At 41.0% G+C, this 24,987-nt stretch overlaps 1 protein-coding gene across 1 annotated transcript in view; it reads right to left on the bottom strand.

Annotated features, from left to right (window-relative positions):
• Nucleotides 1-24,987, bottom strand: part of MYO3A (myosin IIIA) — a gene marked incomplete at both ends in the record, with an annotated part of 161,408 nt that overhangs the window by 124,184 nt on the left and 12,237 nt on the right. The window contains 3 exons of the mRNA XM_084781810.1: nucleotides 2,820-2,896; nucleotides 16,955-17,054; nucleotides 17,817-17,921. Coding sequence (XP_084637936.1) covers nucleotides 2,820-2,896; nucleotides 16,955-17,054; nucleotides 17,817-17,921 — 282 coding nt within the window. The remainder of the gene's footprint in view (nucleotides 1-2,819; nucleotides 2,897-16,954; nucleotides 17,055-17,816; nucleotides 17,922-24,987) is intronic.

The following is a 24,987-nucleotide window of genomic DNA, read 5'->3' as shown; positions in this document are numbered from 1 at the left end:
CTGTCTGCCTCATCCCTGGCCTAAATCCTTTGCTGTCCCATAGCTCTGTGGCCTTTCCTTTCTCAGCCATGAGAAATATTAAGGCAGTATTTGTCACAAAAGCAGCCACAAAAATAAATAAATAAATAAAAAGAAAACTAGTGTCTCTTGACTGAAGAATGAATCCAGATAATGTGGTATATACACACAGTGAAATCATATTTAAACACAGAAGGAGCACTGATAAATTCTACAACAGGAATGAATCCTTAAAATAAACCAAGGGGAAAAAGCCAGGCACAAGGGACACAAGCACTTATTTTCTAGATGTCTTGCTATATAATTCAGGCCTCAGCCTTTCCCACTATGAGGATTATCAGCATTCCAGCATGCCTGGTTAAAAGCGTCTTTTATATCACTAATTTTTTCTAGAAACATTGTCGCGTCAGGCTAATGCTCATCTTCAATGATAACATACAGTCATCTGGCATTACAATTTGGGACACTTCAGGTTTGGGTGAATTTACATTCCAGTTGGCTCAGAACATTCCTGGTTCATTACTGTTGTCCTTGGGTCTGCGCACTTATCTTGTGCATTTTTCTAGATTAGTGTAGTAAGTTGTATGGTTACTTGCTGTGATTACTTGACTCTTCAATCCTGACACACTTACTCCAGGCAGGAAAGAATGGCTTTATGTGACCAAAGGACACTGTCTTTAAAGTACAATTAAAATTCAAAATGTTATCCAAGGATTCTATTTTCTAAGTGATTAATTCTAAAACGCTGAAATATTCCTCAATGATGAACATTTTATATGTGTTTACTTATTTCCTTTTAATTCTTAGAAATGTGTCACTAAGTGCTTTTATCTCCCTGGTGCCTGGGCTTAAACCCAGGCCCTCATGTATGCTGGGATCTACACAGAGCAGCTTTTGCACCCAGCAGAAATGTTCTTACTAACAACACAGAAGTAGTGCCTGTGGGATACTTGCAGCTAGAAAGCTGGCTACTCATAGTATGTTCTTCAAGATCAGAGAGTGTACGCTGCAAAGAGAAGAGACCAGGCACAAGGTAATAACATCAAAACAGTGACTAGCAGTCACATATAAAGTAGTGCTTCTGCTATATAATAGTGATTACCATAAAAAATAAAGTCTGAATATTTCATATAATACTCATATAATACTAGGATCATATGTTCTAATTTATATAAATAAATTACAATATTAGTATTTTATTGACTTCTCACTTTTGAAAATTAAAAATATATCAATCTGATGTCAAAACAAATTCTGAAGAGGCTCTTATTTCAGATTCTCTCAATAAATTTTGTGCTGGCTTACATGATTATAACTTCTTTTATTCTTAGGTGTGGTCCCTTTAAAAAAGGTTTTTAACTCATGGGAGCTTCAAAAACACTTATTAACATTGTATCTTTTCCCCTATATATTATATTTTAACTTTTAAAAGGTAAGTAATAATTGAAGTAACAGTTCAGAAACAGAATACGAGGTTTTCACTTTCAAACAAATTTAATTAAAAGATTTTGCAATATTAATGTAGCATTTGAATCACTTCGCTCTGTGCTCCCTAGGACATCATATATAAATAGCAGAGCATTTCCCAATGGATGCAGAGAGAGCTTTCAAAAATAAGTGTTCTTCATTGATCAACATAATTAAAAAGATTAAACACATTAAATAGGGACTTTGGGGAGAAGATCTGATTCTTGAACTTTCAGTTATTTTAGCAGTTTATCTACAATCCCCCAAGATAATAATGGGGGGAAAAACCTACTAAAGTTGCACTTGGTTCCCACATGGGTTGATGAGCCCCCCCCATCTTACCTCACAAAGTCAAGGGTTCTCATAGAATGTTTATTATTATTTAAAAACAAAATATAGCCAAATAGTGGATGTAAGTGAGGGCACAGTAAAACCACTAAAGTAGACTCCTCCGTGGGTGGAAAGAATGGATTAGTGGGGATCAAACTGCCAAGGCTATCTATGGCTTGGTATGTGTGGGGGAGTGGGGTGCAGGGAGAAATAAAAAGGCAGAGGGAGAGCAGCAGACTCGGGGTTGCCAGGGCTACCTCTTGGGAGCAGAGAAGATAGCAAAAATGATGTGTTTGGGGGATGGGGCGTCTTGCCAGTTTTAAAGGGTTATGTTGCAGCAGGAGCCAGGCCAACTAGCTAGAATGACTTGGGGCTGTGGGGCTTGATCTGTTGGAGACTTGTTTGAGTTAACTAAGTACAGATGTCCTCCCCAGATTTGGGGGGAGGGCTGTAAGATCCTACAGGAACGGGATGGCTTTTCCTGGCAAACAGAAACCCGCTGTTGTGTTTCTGAAGATGTTGAGTGAGTCCAGAATGCTATTTGCAGGGCTGAGACCTGTCGGGGACTACACCTGTAATTCTAGCTTTCAGGAGAATGAAGGAGGAGGATACAGCTGCCTTGTAACAAAACACCAAATAATAACAATGGGAATACAGTAATAGTCATAAAACCCAAAAATAAAATGACATGCAAATATCCACACTACAGATACATGCCTGACAACTAAAAGTAAAATTTAAGTATTCTCTTTAAGTATTCAATTATTCTCTTTAATTCATCTGACTTGCTCATTCGTCTTTTATCTATTTGCACATTCCTTCCCAGCTAGTTTACCCAGAATCCCCCATGTTCCACCTTGCCCACGTGAACATCCTCACATTACAACAACACAGGAGACATTTTCTTGTGATATATTCCAACACAGGGAGAAAAAGCATATGTAAAAAGAAAAGACAGAAAGGGTCGAATAACATCAGGCTTGTCTCCCTCAAAACTCTCTGACCTCAGGAGCCATCCAAAATGGTGTTCCTACGGAGGTGTTCAGGCGGTGCCGGGTGCTGCTGAGCTGTGCAGACACACCTAGAGAGAAGAAACAAGATGGTTTCTTGCATTAACTACTCGCGTGAAGAGATTCTAACTGCTATAGACTCTCTCACACACTCACGTCAGAAGTCTGTTCCGTCAGAGCTGCCCATGAACTGAAACATCACCTTTAAGGAGCTAAAACGCAGAGCGGTCCTGTTTCTACGTCCACATTCACATTCTATGCAGCTGTAAGCCTTGCCCGAAGGCTTAACTTTCCTCCCAGTGCCTTCTGCTGCTCTGCCCGTTCACACTGGACCCTCTCTCTTCTGATAGTCTCCACTGTAAACTACACATATCACATAGTTTGACGTATATTTTTTATCTCTATCCTCTGCCTTCCCATGATCGGATTCCGTGGACCAAAGAATGTTTTATATGGTGTTATACACACAGCAGTTGAGTTGAGAATATGCGAACAACTGCTTTATTCAGGTCACATGCCATCTGACTCCAAATATCAAACTACCCACATCTACCTAAACCAAAACCTACAACAGCATCTGTTCCTTTTCGAAAGTTCAAATTCATTTCTAACTGATCAAAACTTCCATAAAAGTATGCACATTTATGAGCAACCTCTTGATATTTCGGTATACATGCACACGGCAGTGTTTAAATCAACTTAGACATGTCTATCTCCTCTGATGGCTAATGTTTCTTTAATTAACGCAGTCACAACCACTTCCTCTTGCTTTCTGAAATACACACATCGTCTTACACTAGTTAGAATTTGTTCTTTCTTTAGAGAAATTGCAAACTATAATAGACAGGTATAAACAAACACACTAATCCTAGCTCTACTACCTCCACCTGGTTAGAAATGACTCCTACTAAACGTCATAAAACATGGATTAATGCCTTGCCTTGATTTTCTCTCTCTCTCTCTCTCTCTCTCTCTCTCTCTCTCTCTCTCTCTCTCTCTCTCTCTCACACACACACACACACACACACACACACACACACACCTCTGAAGCACAGTGCTCCTGGCCTGACCCAGGCCACTAGCTTTCACTGTCCTGGCTTAATCAAGCACCTTCCCCAGTGAGTCCCGTTAAGGCTCCTCTCTTGCTGCTTATCGCAGTAAAGGAAAGCATTAATTGACATGCCATTCCTTTTAAAATACCATCTACTTTTTACTATGGGATTAAAGGCCAGTATGGCCAAATGGACACTTCCATGGTGGAATTCTTGGCCAGTCCAGTGGGGACTAAGATCTGTGTCAGTTGCTTCCTTTAATGAATTCTTTAGCTGGGCTTAAATATGGTCTTAATTTATTCTTTTTGAAACTTTGCCTCCAAAATATTATCTTTAAAAAACTTCTTTACTATATATCATTTTTCAAATTCAAGGACAATGATCTAATAAATTCTTAAAAAGTTCATCCTTAATATTCCCCAACACAATATCTGAAAGAAAGCATTATCACATAATACATCTTTTCCAAAATATACCCTCTGTTCCATATATTTTATAATTGAGAAAAATTAAAAATAGCTAAGCATTCTATTTTGTTTCATATTTTCTATGACCCAAAGGCAATGTAATTAAGATTGGACTGTATAATTTATATAAATGAATTTAAAAATTTTTTAAAATTCAAAATGATTATGAGTTTTCTAAAATTTATTCTAAAGATATTGAATTACTTATGAGAAAACTAAATTATGTTTGACCTTTGGTAATTATTTTTGTCTCAATTTGATAAAGATAGCTTAAGAGTTCAAATGTCACTTAAATGAGATATAAAGAGGAAGTGGGAGTGGGGGATCAGGGAGAAAGCAACCCATAACCAAAAAAAAAAAAAAAAAAAAAAGAAAAAAGAAAAAAAATCAAGGTTTCTTCTTAGCAGGAAAGTGAAATTAAGCTAATCAACATCTTTTTTTCTCTAGGTATAAAGATTATGCCACCAGAATTGTTTGTTGTTGTTGTTGTTGTTTGTTTGTTTGTTAAGTTGCCATACCTAGTGCTGGGATTTCTAGACAAAGATGGCTTGCGAAGACACAGGAACTGTACATGGAAAGGACATCAAGGATAGAGTCTAGAGGTGTGGCATGTGATCCTGTGATGTCATTATTTTTCTTATACATGTGAATCATGAAAAGAGACTCTCAAGGGGGCAAAGTACCAGAGCTCAGCCAAGCAATGAGAAGGGCTTTATGACCCTATCAAGAAGCTCCCTTCTGAAAGCCAGGTGGCTACAGCTCTCCTTGGAAGACCACACCCCCAGCATCTCCCTCAGTTTTGTGAGCAGCGCTGCTCAGAACATCCTCATCTAATATTGGTCAGAGTCATTTTCTATTGCTTACAACAAAGGAACCCAAAATACAAAGTCCCAGTGAGTTTAGACCTTAAGCAGAAAATTCACAAGGACCATAGGCAATCTTGAGTTTTTAAGGCTGAGAGGTTCTTCATACATAGGAAACATTACATTTCTAGTTTGTAATCATATGGCAGTAAGAATTTTCTGAGGCAAACACTTGGCCTCCAGAGTTTTGACCGAACAGTTTGAATGAGAAGAAAATTCTAAGGAAGCTCACTGCCTGTAGAAACAGAAGCAGTTCTCTATACATTTACTAAGAGGGTGAAATATATTAAGAAACACTTTATAGCCATTTTAAGGGGTGGCATTACAATAATAACTCAACAACGGTACAACTATTCCTGAGTGGCAACAATAGTTTGCACACACACTGGATTAATATCCCCCACAGACACCACAGGCAGGACTACTACAGACTGCAACATCCTTAGACTCGTCTGTCTGAGTTGATGTCTGCTGAGATCTTTAAGAGGACAAAACAAAACAAAAAACATAATACATACCACTCCCCCAGGAGCAAACTCGGCAAACAAGGAAAATACAAAGACACAAATTAAGTAAAAAAAAAAAAAAAAACAACCAGGTACGGAGAGGGGTTCTTGAGAATATTAAGTGATTATCACATTAAAAACAGACACACATCCAGTTCTGAGACAGCAGAACACAGGGAGGCATTGGCTAAATTCCACATTCTAGATACTTCTGCAGTGCCCATTAAATCTCAAGATCATTTTATCCATAAAGTTAAAATCCATAGATAATTTGTTACAAAGTCTAACTTTCATGTGATTGAAACAAAGCTGAGGGGAAGTCATTTTTTGAGGATTAGCTGTACTTCTACTTGTCATAAAGTCCCATAAAACCAAACCAAAACAACAGCAACAACAAAACCAGCTCCGGAGATTAAAAAAACACACACACACACAAAACTATGGAAAATTGGGTAAATTACTTTAAAAGGCCACAAGGATCCAAGGCATGAATGAGCTCAGTAGCCCCAGGAAGTAGAAAGATTAGGGGAGGCATTTTGTCCAGAGAGGAACGAAAGGCGTAAGTCACCAAAGGGAATAGTTACATAAGCACCTCAAGAGAGAAGATGCTGAAGGCTGGAAAATTCCAGGCAGAAAAGTTAGAATAGGGAGGTACTATGGAAAGGAGCAGAAAGCCAAAGAGAGATCAGGGCTGAACAGCTAGGGCAACAACCCACTCAGAGTCACAGCCACGGACACATGACAAGGTTCATGCTGATGATCTTCAGCCTTTTGCTTTGCTGGGGAATTTTCAGGTTATTCTAGGCCCAGCCAAGGAACACATCCAGAAATATCTAACATGTTGTTTCTATGACAATTTTATACAAATGTGGCTTGCTACAACCCTAAGCGGAAAACTCTAAAAATGATGAACAACAACAATGATAAAATTAGATGAATGAGTTAAGTTCAAAAACGTAAAATGTAGAACTTTTCGCTGTAAAGGGCCATAGAGTACATCACATCATCGAATAGCTATCTCTCTCAAGTGGAGGTTACGACAGAGTGATGGTTAAGGCTGTATCTAATTGATAGGGTTATGGTGCACAGATACCTAGTCAAATATTATTGTGGATATTACTGTGGAGGTGCTTTTTGGATAAACCAGGATTTAATGTTATGGATTATAAGCAGACAATGCCTCTGCAATGTGGGTGAGCCTTCGTCAGCCAAAGGTCTTAATAGAATCAAGGTTGTGCTTCCAAGAAAAGAAGGGAAAGTGTCCACAGTTACCCTTCGATTGGACTTGGACTATGAGGCTTACATAGGCTCCTCAGAGCTTACTCTGCGCACCAAGGACTGGCTGAGAGTTCCTAACCTTGTGAGCCAGTTCTATGAAATGAGGCTGGTTAGGTTATAGGCATTCTAGCTGCTGCTTTAAGAGAAGCAGCTGTTATATCCTTGCAGGAAATCAGACCACACCCTCTGCATCTCTTTCTGGAAAGAAACTCTGCTGTGGCTTTGGAGCCCTCCGTCTCCTCTGTAGCTACAAGGTCAGCTCCACTGATGCCCCAAATTAAGATAACTTCTATGGGTCCTTCTTGAACAACTTCCTTTTAGAGAGGCAGGAAATTAAACCCTAGATCATTCAGAAGCAACCACCAGGCTGGGGACCTAGCTCAGGGGTGAAGGGCTTGCCTGTTATGCACAAGGCCTGCGATCTGATCCTCAGCTCTGAAAAAGAAAATGTAAAATTATGACAAAGGCGGGGACTCAGATGAGAAAACAGATAACAGGCTTTAGAGGAGTCCAAGGGGATTTTAAGTTTGTAATTTTGGGCTGACCCTTGGCAGAGAGAAAGCAAGCAAAGGCACACATGGGAATACCCACATCAGCACACCCTGGAGGAGAATCTACTTTTCAGAGTTGCCACATCGTTAGACTTAAAGCATATACAGGGGGAAGTAATCCCCCTCAGGAACAGTTATAGGGGAGGGAAGAATGGGAGGATACAAGGCATGGGATAACCATTGAGATGTAACAAGAATTTAAAAAAACAAAAAGAAAAGAAACCAAAAAAAAAACTGGAAAAAAAAAAGAAAAAAAACTGGAAGTTAAAATTGTGAGGTTTGAGACTCTAAAGTTCTTGAGCAAGCTTTATTTTTCTCTAATATCGTAGTTAATAAAACTTTTTGAGAACCTTAAAAAAAAGATATCATTTCAACAGCAAAAACAAATCCAAAGGCATACAAAGGACATGGGTAATAATGACAAAGAACAAATAAGAAGCCCACAGAAAAGTGTGCCTGAGAAAGAGCAGCGCGGTGATGGGCTTGAAGCAGAACTACGCAAACGTGCTCAAAGAATAGAGACACAGAAATACTTGGGTCTAAAGGAAATTGCAGGCAAACATGAAAAAAAAAAAAACCTAAGAGGAAACATGTGACAGTTAATTTTGAATGTCAAACTTATTGACTGGAGAAGCAGCTATAGCAACCTGTGGGTGCTGTCCCCTTTGGGGTCAAACGCCCCCTTTACAGGGATCACCAAGGACCACAGAAAACACAGATATTCTTAACAGTAGCAAGATTACAGTTATGAAATAGCAACTTAATATTATGGTTGGAGGTCACCACAACGTGAGGAACTGTATTAAAGGGGCTCAGGAAAGCTGAAAACCACTGACCTAGAGCATTAATGAGGTCTGCTTTCGGGTTGTCTGTACACGTGTTTCCAGAGAGGTTTAAGTGGACAGGGAAATGCCACCTTAAATGGAGGTGGCAGTGTACCATGGGCTGCAGTCCCAGGCTGAATATGAAGGTGAAAAGGAGAAAGCACACTGTGGCCCAGTGCTCCCTGCCCTCTGCTTCTCTGTCTACCTAGGATGAGGATTCCTACCTGTTCATCCTTGCCACCATTTCTTCTACTATGTCTTTACCACCATGGTTGTCCTCTCTTAAAATGTGAGCCTGTTTCTGTCTGGTATTTCTTCACAGCCATGAAGGCAAAGTAACTAAGCACACTCTTGTGTGAAAAGTACAAGCACAAAGATTTAAAGACTTGAGCAGGTAAAAAGAGTCAGTGAGTTTGAGGGAAGACAACTGACATTTCAATCGTGCAAACACAATGCAAGACAGGTGAACAGAGCCCAAGAGTTTATAAGACACCATTGAGAGGATAAAACAATGCACGGTAGAGATCTAAGGAGGAGGGAAAAAAGGCAGGGGGAGATTACTTAAAACATAATAGCCAAAATGTTTCTCAATTCCATGGAAGACATGAATGAACATGTACAAAGGTTAATAATCTGTAAGTCAAGGTCAGCATTATGCATCCACACCTCCATCAAGACTGTCTGAGACAGAATCTTGGAACAGGATCCCACGATAAGCAGGGACTTTAGAGCCAGAGAGAGGTAAGGAACTGAAAATTTTAGAACTCTCTTATTCAAGAATTCTATACCTGCTAAATTACCCTCCCCTCCAAAAGGAGAAATTCAGATATTCCCAGGTCAACAAAAGCTGGAAGGTTTTAATACAGTGGTGCTTTCTTGGTGGGAAGTTGAAAGGAGTTCTGCTTACTGTGAGGACCCTACAGGATGGCCATGAGCAGCACACAGACTGAAAGGTGCCTCCACTTCCATTGCTTTGTTGTTGTTTTTAGAGACAGGGTCTCCCCATCCAGCCCTGCCTAGCCTAGAATTCTCTACATAGACCAGCCTGTCCTGCAACTCACACACACAGAGATCTCCCTGCCTCTGCCTCCAAATGCCAAGATCAAAGATGTGAGCCACCACACCTGGCCCTACATTTTTATCTTGACTTAATCCCTGAGTTAGTTAAAAATTGGCAAAGGAAGCCAGGTATAGTGGTGCATGCCTGTAGCCCCAGCACTCAGGAAAGCAGAGGCAGGTAGATCTCTGTGAGTTCAAGGCCAACCTGGTCTACAAAGTCTAGGAAAGCCAAGGCTACACAGAGAAACCCTGTCTTGGAAAAAAAAAGTTAGCAAGGGAGAAACAAGGTTTTCATTTCATTGTGTTTTGTAATGTCTGCCTCACTTGGTAGTAAGCAAACTGCCCCAAACAATGCCCTTTACATCCCCAAACTGTCTGTAATTACTACAAAGAAGGATATTCCTACATTATAATCATCAAAATTGCTAGGTCTTAACTCATATACTTCTGACATGTAATCCGCAAACCTCAAGTTTCAAGAACAGTTCCAAAACTGCTCATTATAACAAAACCAAAATGCACCCAAGATTGTTTCTCTTTTTGCGTTGCCTTATCTCTCTGATCTGCAGTCCAACCAGCTCCTCTGTCATTCATTGCATCTCAAAACCTGCGTATTTTTCAAATTTGAGGCCTGTTAGCTCACAGACTGTTTCCCCATTTTAACTGATGGATATCACCTCATGATTTGAACTTTGGTGGGAATACAACTGACGTGACACAGGTTAACTGAGTTCGAATCCTCTTGTGACCAGCCGTGTTCCCTCTGGCCACTTGACGCTTGCCTGTAGTCTTCTCCTTCATGCCGTTTCTCTTCCGATGTGTCTAATAGACATTTTGTGAACAAGTATTTCAAGTCTATGAGACTATCCTGTTTCTAATTAAAATTTAACCCATTAATACAGGCATCTACTGGATAAGTTAATTATTACTATGGAAACAGACAAATGATGACTTAAAAGTCCATTCTTCCTCCTATCCTTATCTGAGATACAAGGCATTCACTTTCCTCGTCTATACGTGTGCATATGTACGGCAGGATTGACTAACAGACTTCTCTATTCTGTTCAGCCAATTTCCTTGATCCTCTCAGATACGGTGAGGGGGCCTCACTCCATGCTGGCATCTTTGACATGTGCCCTCATTCATTGAGACATTTTTTTAATGTTTTGGACAAAGCAGGTTCCAAGCTATCTTATTCAGCCCTAAAATCATTCTTTCTCTGAAAGCCCTTGCTTCCTCTTAGGTGGGGCTTGGTATTTTAAAACCAAGGTCCACGTGAGTGGTACTCTCTTCATTAGTGGAGATGGTGAGGGAAGGCTTCACTCTCTCTCTCTCTCTCTCTCTCTCTCTCTCTCTCTCTCTCTCACATTTCACAACACACACGCTGTGCTTTAAAATAATGCTTTTATTTATTCTTTGAAAGTCTCATGCATTTGTTGACGTTCATTCCCCTCCCCCATCTCGTCTCAAGTCCTCCCCCACCTCCTCCCCCACCTCCTCCCCCACCTCCTCCCCCACCTCCCCAAACATCCAACTTCACATCTATTCTCTTAAAAATACAAAAACAAACAAACAAACAAACAAACAAACAGGAACTCTACCCAGTTTGTGTTGACTGACCTTTCCTGAGCATGGGGCTTATATTATTATACTTTGTTTATACCTACACATGCATATTTATCCCTCTTCATATTTGTAATTCTTTTTTTTATCAGGCAGAACCCTGGTTCCTATTGTTCTGGCTAATTCCTGAGGCTATCAAGGCTGCAGTGTCTCACCTCCACCCTCACCGCTATGCAGATGCTGTCTTTACCTCACTTTAGGCCTGAAAACCCACTTGACATCACTACTACCACTCCTCATAGCTGTCCTTCTTGTTCCTCTTGGGAACCCAACACCCAGTCCCATGCCACCGTGATCACCACCCTCTCAGTGTGGACACCTTCCTTACCTCTGTTAGGATCTAAACTGTGGGGAACTGCATCTATTTTCAGTGCTTGCCTGTCCTACCTACTTACTAATGGCTCTTGTTCTGAATTCTTGAGATGAAAGAAAGAGTAAGGGTAGTTATAGTTTTAAAATTCAAGTTCACCTTCCTCATTTGACTCTAACAAGTGGCTTATTAATGACTAAGTCACAACTTCTCTTTGACCCACATTATGCAGCCCTAAAAAGGGATTTAGTATAAAATGGGGCATGTGGATAATGAGAGATTTAAAGGCATAAACTATTCTGTCCTAAGAACGATGTCTAAATAAGTCACGAGCTGTGTATCTCATACTCCTGTTTTGAAGTGCTAAGTGTCCTATTAGAAATGAAGTTCCCTGGAAAATCCTAGCAGGGAGGAAAGCTGGGGCTGCCTTCAAACTGTGTCTCTTGATCACTTTCCATTCAAGATATGGATTGCTGTTTTTCAATATTAGTTGACCTGCCTACAGAAGTCGATCTCCTGGGAGCTCATTTTATTTATTGACTGACCGTGCACCCGTGACTGCTGATGCAGCTCATTCAAAATGTTCACCAGCTTGCTAATCTTGTAGCTCTCTGAAGGCTCTGGTGGTTTCCTGCAATCCTGTGTCTCACTTAACCACAAAGACGGTTTTCAGACAGACTATGTTTCTGCTTAGTATTATCAAGCCAAGTCTTACTTTGGGTGTAATTAGATTTCTTTATATTTAAAATAACACTGACATTACTATAGTAAAGGGCTATTTATTAGAAACATAACAACCATGCGTCAGATATTTAGTAGGAGACGAAATGCAAATATTCTGATTTTTAAATGGTCTTATGTTTTTGAGAAATTCATACATGAGCATTGCGTCTACCTCATTCCTGTCCCTCCCTCTCCTAGCTCCAACTCCTCCTGCCCTTTTCAAAGTCATGGTTTATTTAATTGTTATTTTTAAATGCATATACATACTTGTACATAGACCGATATTTATCTATCACATGTCACAAAACAAGTCTAAATGGATCAGAGACCTTAATGTGAATCATGGCATGCTAAAATTGCTAGAAGGAAATAGAGGCAGCATCTGCCAAGGTACAGGTATGGGGAAGGGCTTTCTAAATTAGGATTCCATTTGTCTAGGAATTAAAACATTTCCTAAGCTTTGCCCAATGTTTGGCTGTGAGTCTCAGCATCTATTTCTAACCACTGTTGGGGGAAGCCTCTCAGAAGACAACTCTGCTAGGCTCCTTTCTGCAAGCACAGAAGAATATCCTTAATAGTGTCAGGGGTTGGCTCTCTTCCACAAGGGGGTGGGTCTTGGGTTGGGCCAGGCATTGGTTCCCTCAATCTCTGCTATATCTTTATCCCTGCATATCTTGTAGGCACGATAAATTTTGTGTCGAAGTTTTTGTGGGTAGATTGGTGTCTTCCTCCCTCCAGTTGGAGGCTTGTATAGTTAGAGGGTGTTCTTTTCAGTGCCCATGTGGCAGGGAAGAATAAAACAATCTGGAGGTGTCAGGAGCTCCACAAGAAGAACAACAGAGCCAACTAATCAGAGCCAAGAGGGGCTTGGGGAGACAAAAGCACCAAGGACCATGCATGGACTGTACCTAGGCTCCCAACACAGAGGTAGCTGATGGGCAGCTCAAGTTTCATTTGGGTCCCTTTGAAAGGGGAGCAGGGGTGGGGGTGGGGCACTGTCTCTGCTGTCTCTGACATGGACTCTGTTGTCTGCTTTTTGGTCTCTTCCCCTCGTGAGACTTCCTTGCCAGGCCAAGGGGAAGAGGATGTTACTGATGAGCTGGGGTGGGTGGGTAAGCAGGGGTGGGGGTGGGGGGCAGGGCTCCCGTTTTCTGAGGAATATGGGAGCGGTGATGGGAAAGATGGAGGATGGGACTGGGAGGAGAGGAGGGAGGAAGCTACCACAGGGGACATAAAGTCAATAAATTAATTTTAAAAAGGAAAAATAAACCAAGCTAAACACGCAATGAAAAGCAAAAACAAAACAAAACTAAAACTAAAAAGCATCTATCAAGCTAAGGAAACAATCAACAAAGTGAAAAGGAAGCCTACACATGGGAGAAAATCTTTGCCAGCTACATATTTGTCAGAAGGTTAAATCCAGACTATATAAAGAACTGAAAAGACAAAGACTCAGGAAGACCGACAACACAATTAAAAACCGAGCTATGGATCTGAACAGAGTTATCAGAAAAATAAACATAAAAACTAAAACTGGTTAAAATAGGCTCAGCATCTTTAGCAATTAGGAAGATGCAAACCAAAACTGCTTTGAGATGTCATCTTAGTCTACTCAGAATGGCTAAGGCCAAGAAAAGAACTTGACCAAAAATACTGTTGGGAGAAGAGGATTCACTGCTTGTGGGACTGCAAGCTGGTGCAGCTACTCTGGCCACCAGTGTAGCTAAAAATAAATCTCCCATATGACCCAGCAATACCATTCCTTGACATAAGCCCAAAGGACTCAACATCCTCCTCCACAGATGCTTGCTCACTCATGTGGCTTCTACTCTATTTACAATAGCTAGGACATGGAGACAACCTAAATGGCTTTCAATAGATGGGATAATGCAAATGTGGTTCATATACACTCTGGAATAACACTCACCTGAAAAGAAAAATGAACTCATGAAACTTTTAGGTTAATTGATGGAACCACAACATATTATACTACGTGAAACCACCCAGATCCAGAAAGGTACACGTTGCATGTTCTCTTCTGCTGGTGGTACCTAGCCCTGGACACTTAGATGTGCATACATGACCTAGAGTAACAGTCACCTATTATCATCAGCATCCTCTAATGAGCTCAGAGTACATTTCAGGATGCAAGAAAGTGAAGCTAAATTTACTCCAAATTCTTTTGTTCCAAGAAGCTGCCATCACCGAAAACTTGATTTACACATAAAATGAGGGATTGCTCCAGGGATTAGATGTTGTAGTTTGTGCTTTACTATACTTTACTCTTTCTGCTCTCACACAGCATTGCTACATACTACCACCATCATGTTTTAATTCATAAAAAACTCTACTGACCATCTGAATGAACCAATTCCTGTATCTGCTTACCGTGAAGAAGAGGAATAAAAGCATTGTCTTATGTGCTTAATATAATATGACTTGGATATTGGACAGCAGGAAAATGTTTAATAAACAACTGGCCCTAGTTTCTAATGACTGATGAAAGTCTACAAACAAAATAACCTAAAAGCAAATATCTCGTTTTGTTTTGTTTTGTTTTTTAATCCATGTATAGCAGTTTACAAAGATGTCATACAAGGTTACAGATCTGGGAGCGAAGTTTGTTTTGACACAGTGCTTGCCTGCGATGTGTAAGGTCTAACACTACAAAACAAAACAAACATCCAAACCAAAGCACTCATCTTACTTATAATCTAGGTAGATGTTTTTAATTGACTTTGGAAAATATCTCTGAAGGTACATTTGTCAAGGCCAATGGCTTACAAGAGTTTTCTTTAATGTCTGGAGATGTTTGATTATAGTTGCTTCTTAAACATCTTTCAATATAGGTTATGAAGTTGAGAGCACGGAGATTATGAGCTCTTAAGTTCAGTGTTGGGGTTTGGGTTGGCTGCTGCCCAAATGAGCAGACTCACACACCCCAAAATGTTTGTAATCTTGCCTAAGAACTTATTCTCATTTAGCCAATAAAAAGCCAACACACCCAGGCAGGGCAAATGGGATAGGCATAGGTAAGATTCCCGGGCTGATCAGACAGAGGTTCTTGGGAGAGGAAGCTGGTCAGAGACTAACGAGGAAGAGGAGGAGGAAGAGCGTGGATGGAAGGTTTGGCCCAGATGAAGAGCCTTAGCTAGTATTTGGGATTATGGATGGGAGGTAGCTCAATAGAAATTATTAGAAGTAGATGGCATGGGATTGGGGCAGAATATGGGATATCGGCCCCACTATGGGATGTAGTTTAGGGAATTAATATCTGTCCTGTCCCAGGTTAACTAAGGCTATTTTAAAATATAACAGATATCTGTGTCTTCATTGATTGCTAGCAGGTTAGAGAATACCGCTGTAATAATAATTAGTCTAATAATCAATATTTATTAGGCCTTATATTTATATTAACCACAGCAGTTCAATATCAAGTTCTCCACTGGGTGTGTCTTAGAATGGAGACAGCATTGTTTTCTGCATAGAAGACTGGTCCTGCCTGGGGAGCAATGGAGCCAAGTGTTTCATTGTCCTTGCATTTTGAATTTCAAATGAAAGTCCTTATTACATGTTACCTGCTTGACCATTCAATCAAAAGGCCCTGAACTCAGTCAGCAACCTAGACCGGCCGCATTCAGTTTATGAATCAGGTATTCATGTCAATCTCATGACTGCTCAACAGTTTGCAAAAGTTCAAGTGGGATAAACAATACTGTGCAGTGCATATTGGGTAGGCATGCTAACTCTCTGAAAGCCAAGCTTGGCTAACTCAAGGGCATTATAGACTAGGACTTTCTGGTAATTTCTAAATTTAATCAGTTAATTTTTTTTGAGGCTCAGTTTCTAGAATGCAAAAATGAAACTAAATTTTTTAAATTCCATTTATATTCTGTGACTTTATATGGCCAAAGCAGTACTTCTGCAGAACCGAATGAGGTACAGTCTTGATTCTGAAAGGCTGTCTATCTACTTATATTTCTAAGTGTCTTAATTTGCCTATAAAGACCACATAATTCTATGTGATAAATTAAAAAGCAAACAAACAAACAAGGAAACTCACAGGATCTTGAAGCACAAGGCGGGACACCTTGCCCAGCTGGAAGGCACAAAGAAGAAAGAAAGGAATGCCTAAAAGCAACACGGAGAGGTCCTGGAATACTGTCACCACTGTTACCACTGTCACCACTGTCACAGGTTTAGAAGTTCAAACATGGCAAAGTACAGAATCACCTTTGAAGTGAAAACATCTTTCCAGATCAAGCACAGTATATATCTTGGGTTACAACACAGAAACAGAACTGGCTTAGTAACCATGAGCATTTATTATGTGACACAACAGAGGAAAGGCAGCCAAGAAAGTGACTGCTTTTTTGGCTCAATCATGCCATCCAGGACCCCCTCCGACTCTATCCTTGTTCAGGTCTGCCTTCTTCCGAAGGTAAAAAGGTCAACAAAGATCTTTTGGGCATCATGGTCAGACACACACAGAATGTCAGGACACCTCTCCCCGTGCCTCCTCTTAGGAGGCGGAGGATATTCTTCAGTGCTCCTTGAAGAGCCCCCTCACCTCAAAATCCTGGATGTGGACACGTGTCTCTTCATAAGCAATCCCTAACAGAGGCCAGGGAATTCTCAGAATAGGCTTAGAGTAGTCATCTGGGATGCTGCCCGGCTGGTAGACAAATTGCACACAAGCATATAAGTTATGTGGGGACTAAGCTGGGTGACTCAGAAGCCAGGAGGCTCGTTTGCCAAATTATCTGAATGAGATTCTGATTTGTTTTCCTACTTTCAACTCAGAAAAGGTAAGCCTGTTGGAAAGCAATAAAAAAAATCACCCTGGTCCTTGCACACTTCCAAGAAAACTTACCAAAATCTACTAGTTTTACTCCACCTTCAGTGGTCAACAGAATGTTATTTCCTTTGACATCACGGTGGATAGTCTTGTTGCTATGCAGATGCTGAAGTCCCTGGAAGGTGGAAAATGTATAATGATTCTTATAAGTGTAAAACAAAGAAACACTTTTCAGATGGTGCACTCATGCAGAATCAATACCAAACACATGTTAAAATCAGCATCCAAAACCCAGTGATTTTGCATTGAGTGAGTCAAATTCCAAACATATCATTTCCAACTTGGACGACATAGTAAGTCACAAAATAAGAGCACACTTCTGAGCTTTACTCCAAAATATCTTTTTAAAATTATGTTCATTTGTTTGCTTGTTTATTTATGTGTTTGAGTGCACACATGTGTGTGCAAGTGCAAGTGCATGTGCAAGCATGTGCGTGTGCAAGTGCATGTGCAAACATGTGCATGTGGAAGTCAGTTCTCTTTCACTATGCAGATCACCTCAGGTCATCTGTCTGGTAGCAGGCACCATTACCTGCTGAACATCTTGCTTGCTTTCCAAAGCCTTAAAAACGTGTTGATTCCAACAATAGAAAATATTCTAGATACACTTATTTAAGATAGTGGCAAAGAAAAAAAATAGCAATTAGAAAAATTATTTTCTACCTTTATAATTTTTTTTTAAAAAAATGCTTAAGAGTAGAAATCAGGATCCTATCAACACAGACAAAGCTGACTTCTAATAAGGAACCAAAATTGTCTACGTTAAATATTCAGGCTGCACAGGAGCCTGTTCTAGTCAATACTAGAAATGGGATCCACATTTTCATTAGTTAGAATTACCTCCTAATTATTGCACAAAGAAGTCAAATGGCCTCACCATTAGTGCTTCATGTAAAATATATGCAATTATAGGCTCGCTCATTCTTTCTCCTCTCTTCAAAAATCCTTTCACAAGATCGGTCACTGAGCCTCCGTTGCACAGCTGGAAATGAACGCATTGGACGGACATTAGTATGAGCACAATGTTCTAAAGCTCTTACTGTAAAAGATTTTCTTAAAATGTTTCCAAAAAAAAAAAAAAAGCGTTCCTGCCTCCTATTGTAAGGCGTCTGCTAAATGGCTCTCATTACCCTCATGATCTCACAAATAAAATGGAAAATAGAGATGTGTGCTCACATAGGACTGAGAGCTAGAATTCAGTTTTCATGTAGATTAATTTTCAGAAGGGAAACTTCTACTTAAATTTAAGGATAAGAAGTGTGATTTTACAATTTATTCCCCAGTTTAGGACATAAGCGTCAGAAGCTATACTGACTTCTGATATTTCAATTAATAGAGTCCAACAGCGTCAATGGATACCTATCACTTTAAATGTATACAAACTTAAAAAGAAACAAACCTCCTTTTAGGCAAAATTGAGAAATACACTATAGTAAAGATGACAAATAAAACTCTAGGAAACAATTCGGAATATTCTGTTGCCTGTACTCCCCCAGCACCCTCCTTCTCTGACACAAAAGCAGAGAGAATCTGAACAGACAAGAAGAAAGTCTGCAGTAGAGAACCTTTTCATATCTGGGCTCTGCAAAATTAAGTGACATTAAGTCCCACTGACAACTTCAAAGGAGGCATCCATCTGCAGCATGGACCAACACTGATATAGCAGTGGAGATGAGAAGAGAGGTCACTGGGTGGGTGGGTCTGGATCAAGACAACATCGCAAGGATGCTTGGATTCTGCAAGCCCTTGGTCCCCTGATACCATATACTATGGACTCTGCCTTAAGCCTTGTCTCTCAGCCAGGGATTTTGTCTGTGTTCTCTCTTGCCCCAGCTCTGATCTCCTGCTCCTTCTTCGTCATCTCCATCTGTATCACAGCATCACTGCCTGGGATCCCAGAGAGCCACCATTCTGACCCTCTAACTCACACACAGGCTGGAAAGAGGAGTGAAAGCAACTTTATCTTTAGTGTCCTATTTTGAAATACTGAATGAATTTTTCCCCAACATCTTTCCTAATTTTACTGGGATGCTGAACAGTTCTAGATTGGACAGTAACAGACAAGATGGGCACTGGACACACTGGCACACATTCATTACCCATAAGCCTCACCATTTTGGGAAGTAGGCGCCATCATCTCCATATTAAAGGCGAATAACTGGGAGCACATTCATAATTCGTTTCTTTCTTCACTCAAAGAAAATTTCCAGCTAATGTGCGGTTATGTACAGCCTAGTATTTCCAGGTCTGTGGTTTCTTTTATATCAGGAAGATGAACACAATAAAAGTGCTGCTGTCCTATATGCACCATACAGGGTCAGGCTGCCTCCACTATAGGCTGGCAGGGTCTCTTACAAAATTATTCCTGCAACATCTGCAAAGAAGCTGAGTCCTTTAAAATGCCAGGCCATTCTTCTACAACAGTGGTTCTCAACCTTCCTAATGCTGCAACCCTCCTAATGCTGCAACCTTCCTAATGCTGCAATACAGTTCCTCATGTTGTGGTGACTCCAACCATAAGAGTATTTCCATTGCTACATTGTAACTGTAACTTTTCTACTACTAAGAATCATAATGTAAATAATGGCATTTTCCAATAGTCTTAGGCAGCCCCTGTGAAGAGGCTATTCAGTTCAAAAGAGCCACTACCCACAGGCTGAGAACCACTGTGGTAAAGGGACCCAGACATTAGAAACTAGTTGCCAACTTTCTGAAAAGTAATGCTAGAGAATCCACTCCTTCCTTCCTTCCTTCCTTCTTTCCTTCCTTCCTTCCTTCCTTCCTTCCTTCCTTCTCTCTTCTTCTCCTTCTCCTCAGCTGCCTCCTCCCCCTCTTCTTCTTTTGCAATGTGTAGACCTCCCTGGCTGTACATTCTGTGGCTGACTTACATAAAAGAAATGTGAACATGTCCAAATAAAGTGAGGTCACTTATGTCAGCCCGGCCAAAAATAAAGAGGAAAGGCTCACATGCGCTGCTGTTTGACTACTCCTATGACCAAAAACTGTCAGGACTACAACCCTACACAGAGGCCACCTGCTTCTCAGGCACATCTGCCCAGGGCTGCACGCTCAGCCTCAGACTGGTGCCACTCCTTTGTTAACCACTCTGCTGTGGATTAGCATCCAAGACAGCTAATGTACCTCACTACTTTTTGTCTTTAAAAGCTTCCTCCTTGTCTTTAGCTGACTGAATGTCCTGAATTAACTCTGGTTATTGCATTGCCATTGTGGACTCTCTTGTTCTGAAACAAATATTAGTATTGGGAGAATATCTCTGGCTCATTGTTTTGTTTAGGTTGACACCACTCTTAGTGAAGAAGTTTAAATTCTGGCTTCTTTGATTTAGCATAGTGAGCTCCAGATTCACCCATTGCTCCTATAAATATTGTCTGAATGTTGATTCTCCTCCTCCTCCTGCTTCTCCTCCTCCTCCTCTGTTGGTAAATACCACTGGATGGAGGGCCACTATTTACTTATTAAAGAAAGGATACCTGATTATTACTACCTTGGGGGATTTAGTAATATATCATTATTGGCTTGTAAGTGGCAATAAATGCACCCCTCTTATGTAAAATGTCAGGACAGAGGAAATCTGAGTAAAGGCGGTTTCTCACCTGCTCTATATTTTCAGTTTAATCTTTCTGTAAAACCCAAACCACGGAAAACCTAATATCTGTTCAGTAATCAAGCAAGTAAGCAAAATCCCAGCTGCTAATACTGACACAATGAAAGGCCACATAAAACTTACTCAAGTTGAATTTAAAAAATCATACCATTTTCCAGTGTGTTCTCAGAAATTATGTATTCTAGGCTGACTTTTTTTTCCCCAACCAGCTCATTTTTGCTCTTTCACAGTTTTTAAACATGGATATAATGAATTTTGGTCATTTTCACTCCCACTGCCCTCTCTCATCTGCCATTTCTTTCTTGTTGAGATGATTCTTCCCACCAGATTGCCCTTCTACTTTCATGTCTTTTTGTTTGTTTAGTTGTTGGTTTTGTGATATTTTGCTTTTGTTTGTTTTTTGGTTGTTTGAGACAGGGTTTTTCTGTGTAGTGCTGACTGTCTTGGACTCACTTTGTAGACCAGACTGTCCTCGAACTCACAGCGATCTGCCTGCCTCTGCCTCCCAAGTGCTGGGAATACAGGGGTGTTCAGTTAGAGTCACTTGCATGAGTGGAAGGTTATTTAATGAAAAATGGACAATGGAAGAGAAGGGCAGTCTTCCCCGGCAACCACTAACTGCCAGCTCACCTGCAGGGTTGAATTTTACATCCAGTATGTTTTTACAGAAGTGAGGTGCTGACGTGGAAGTATTCTTGATGTGACGCATACAGATATGAGTTCATCATAACAACAATTATAGTCGAATGTATTTCAGAAGAATCACCACTTATTTCTTCACGTTCCACAAATACTTGTTGAGTTATTGGCATATACAAAGGTTTTCAGGCAGATCGAAGATGACAAGGACACACACCAGTGGTTCTGAAGTCTACTTTCAGGGATACCTCACTTTCTATGATGGGGTTGGCAAGGAAACCGCTACTGGCATCTAGCGGATTTGTCATGATGCCAACCATTCAAAAGCTCAGAGAACAGCCCTCCACAATGTAGAATCACCCAGGCCAAAATGCCAACAGTGCCAGGAGTAAAACAACAGCAACTTCATTAGAGGAATAAAAACCAAATACATGGATCATGTTATATTTAACTTAAGCAATTTCACATCCCCAAGAGAGAGAGGGAAAGTGAATCCATGCTAGGAGGTCAGTCCCCACCCCCAAAGTATATAGCATTGAACCATAATGTGAAAACAGAGCCTGGATGCTCTTTAATCAAACAAACTTGAAGTATAATCTTCCTGAATCAGGGCTACACTAACTGAGAATATCCTCAACCGTCTAACACACAGACATGAGCCAAAACAAGCAGGACACAAGGGGAGGCATTCTGTAAGCAACATCGCGGCGCTTCTAAAGGGCAGCTTTCACAGGCCTTCTGTATGCATTCAGTTCTTTTAAAGACAGATAACAAGATTTTTAAAAATAAACTGAAACTTATGAAAAAGGATTATTAATACCTGTAGGTAGGAATTCTTACTTTTGCTGTCTTTCATGTGCTTTGTTTGTTCCCAGTGTGCTGTGAGGTCATCTGCTAAAACAGCCCATGTTCTGCCCTGAGACACAGAAGTACACCTTCGTTTCCCAGTGCTCACTCCAGTTTGGTTCTATTTGTTTTACAGAAGCGCTGTTGATGTTCAGGCTTGCGTCTTTCTTTAGATGTGCGGCTACGTCAGGGCATGTAGGGAATGCGGCAGCAGTGATGGCGTCATTTTACACTGCCACGAGCAATGGAAAGGGTTCAGATTGCTCCACAACCTCCTCTGTTCCCAGCATCATCGGCCTCTGTAAGTTCAGCCGTTTTAGTAAATATCAAATAGTATTTGTTTGTGCTTTTAGCTTGACTTTCCTCAAAGCCTAAAAGTGTTAAACAGATGTGTTGTAAGTGCTGCTGTAAAGTGCTGAGGGTGGGTGGATTTTAGTAAGTGAGGTTTTTATTATTCCTACTCTCTAGGAGTGCTCAAAGCATGGGCACTGAATTTTGGCACACGTTTAGATGGTCCACACACACCCCAACACACACTTTTACCATAGTAAATGTAATTATGGCCTGAGACCTTTTTTCTTTTAGCAAATTTATTTGAACATTTCAACAAGCTAGTACTTTGGAACGAATCCCTGTCTGTCAAAGTCATGTTCATGCAGAATGTGAGAGTCTTTTTTTTTTTTTTTTTTTTTTTTTTGCCAGTGTAAGGCTGGCCTCCAACAAACCCAGAAGGCAACAAACCCAATTCTCTTTAAAATATCTCACAGGGCTTTTGTTTCTTTTTTAATCCTACTATAAAGCATTCATGGATGCAGTATCTAGTAATCTAAACATTCATAAAAACCAGAGAAGCAGAGAATATTTACAGTAAGAGCAGAGGGCACAGAGCTGTGTGCAGACCACCTGCATTTCTCATAGTCTCCCAAGCCTGTGCTCTAGAAGCTATGTTCCGTGTAAGGACAAGGGGTTTCCTTCCTTTGCTGTGTCCCCATCCACAGGACAGAGGCCCTAATTCTGGTGCCCATGCTGCTAATGCTCACTCCCACCCAGGCTTGTTCATGAGGTATAGGGTACAAGGCCAGAAGAGACAAGCTGAGAACAGAGGTTACATCCTTCCTCAGGAAGCAGGTGTCTCTGCAGGAGATGTACGTCTCACCTCCACTGGCAGCTCTGAAACAGTGGACCAGAGATTTTTTGCCCACAGCCAGCCCTAAGAACAGAGGCCTGCAAAATTCTACCCAACATTCCTAATAGTATTTGGGAGAGAGTGCGAAGTTTGAATCTATAAAACCTTTTGAAAATAGTGAGGATTCTGGTAATTGCAAGGTGGTGTGCCACTCTGTAAGAGCAGCAGGCTAACTATAGACTGTGTAGTTTAGGAGACAAGATCAAAGAAGCAGCTAAGAACTCTGCTGGGGTCCTCAAGACTACTCACAGAACATGTGCTGGTGCTTGGCTGATCAAGCTGTGAAGCAATTGTTTGCCCTAGGACATTGCTGAAATCCATAGAGGAATCAACAGACAGTAGAGTTCAATAGCTTAGTGCCATACAGAGGCAAACTGGCTAAATAGAAAAATCAAAGAAAGACACAGTTGGGGCTGGAGAGATAGCTCAGTTGGTAGAGTGCTTGCTTTACAAGTACAGGGACCTGAGTCTGGTTCCCAGAACCAATGGATGGGTAGCCGAGGTAGCACAGGGTGCAATTGCAGCACCTAGGAGGTGGAGCCAGCAAGATCCTCGGGGCTTGCTGACTTTAGTCTAGTTGGTGCATCTGGGACTCATGAGAGACCATGTCTCAACAAAAAGCTAGACAGAGCCTAAGGGGATAACACCTGATGTGTCTGGCTTCCACAGAGCCACACAACCAGAGGCACGCATCCACACACATACAAGCATGCTCCCCAACCCTCGGAGGTAGGAAGAAATATCTGTTAAAAAGCACCACTTGAGCTGGGCGTGGTGGCGCACGCCTTTAATCCCAGCGCTCGGGAGGCAGAGGCAGGTGGATAGCTGTGAGTTCGAGGCCAGCCTGGTCTACAAAGCGAGTCCAGGACAGCCAAGGCTACATAGAGAAACCCTGTCTCGAAAAACCAAATAAATAAATAAATAAATAAATAAGTAAATAAATAAAAAGCACCACCATTGCTGGATAACTGTGAATATGCCAAATCAAGGCCCTCTGAGGAGTAACATGAGGGGAAATCCATTGGATTTCCTCCATTAAACAAACAAGTCCAAACAGCAAGTCCTCTGAGAGAATTAGCATTTAGAATTCCTACAACAGGGTTGCCTAAAAAGTGTCCAGTTTTCAATCAAAATACTATGAGACAAAGAAAACCCATGTAGCCCTTGCCTGCTTGCTCTCTTTCAAAATTCATGGTCTCTTTTAACTGGGGCTGGCTTATAGTTCAGAGAGTTGGTCCCACTATTAGCACAGAGGGAAGCATGGCGACATGAGGGCAGACACAGCGGTGGAAGTAGCTCGGGGTTCTACATCCTCATTGGCAGGCAGCAGGGAGAGAGAGTGACCCTGGGCCTGGCCTGAGATTCTGAAACCTCAAAGCCTTCCCCTAGTAAAACACTCCACCATGGCCACACCTATTCCAACTAGGCCACACCTCCTAATAGTGCTATTCCCTGTCTTCATTTTTGTCTTCCTTTATGAATTTTTAGCTGGGCCCAGAATTCTGAGATGGCATCGTTTTACTCTGAGTGCTTCACAGTTGTCATTCCAGGGTATCTTAGAAAATGCCATTGGCTGCCTTGATCTGAGACTGCTCAGATGAGCGACACAGTCTTTTCTGCTGTGCTCATAATTCTCCTCAGTGTCAGACGTTGGTATTCTCATTATGATAAATCTTGGTATAGTTTTCTTACCCAATTTCAGTGGGGACAATTGTGAGGTTCCTGTATTCAGATACACACATCTTTTCTCCA

Source organism: Acomys minous (genome assembly GCF_964271855.1).
Source record: "Acomys minous genome assembly, chromosome: 5".
Taxonomy (NCBI): domain Eukaryota; kingdom Metazoa; phylum Chordata; class Mammalia; order Rodentia; family Muridae; genus Acomys; species Acomys minous.
This window is presented reverse-complemented; position numbering and strand designations above follow the sequence as displayed.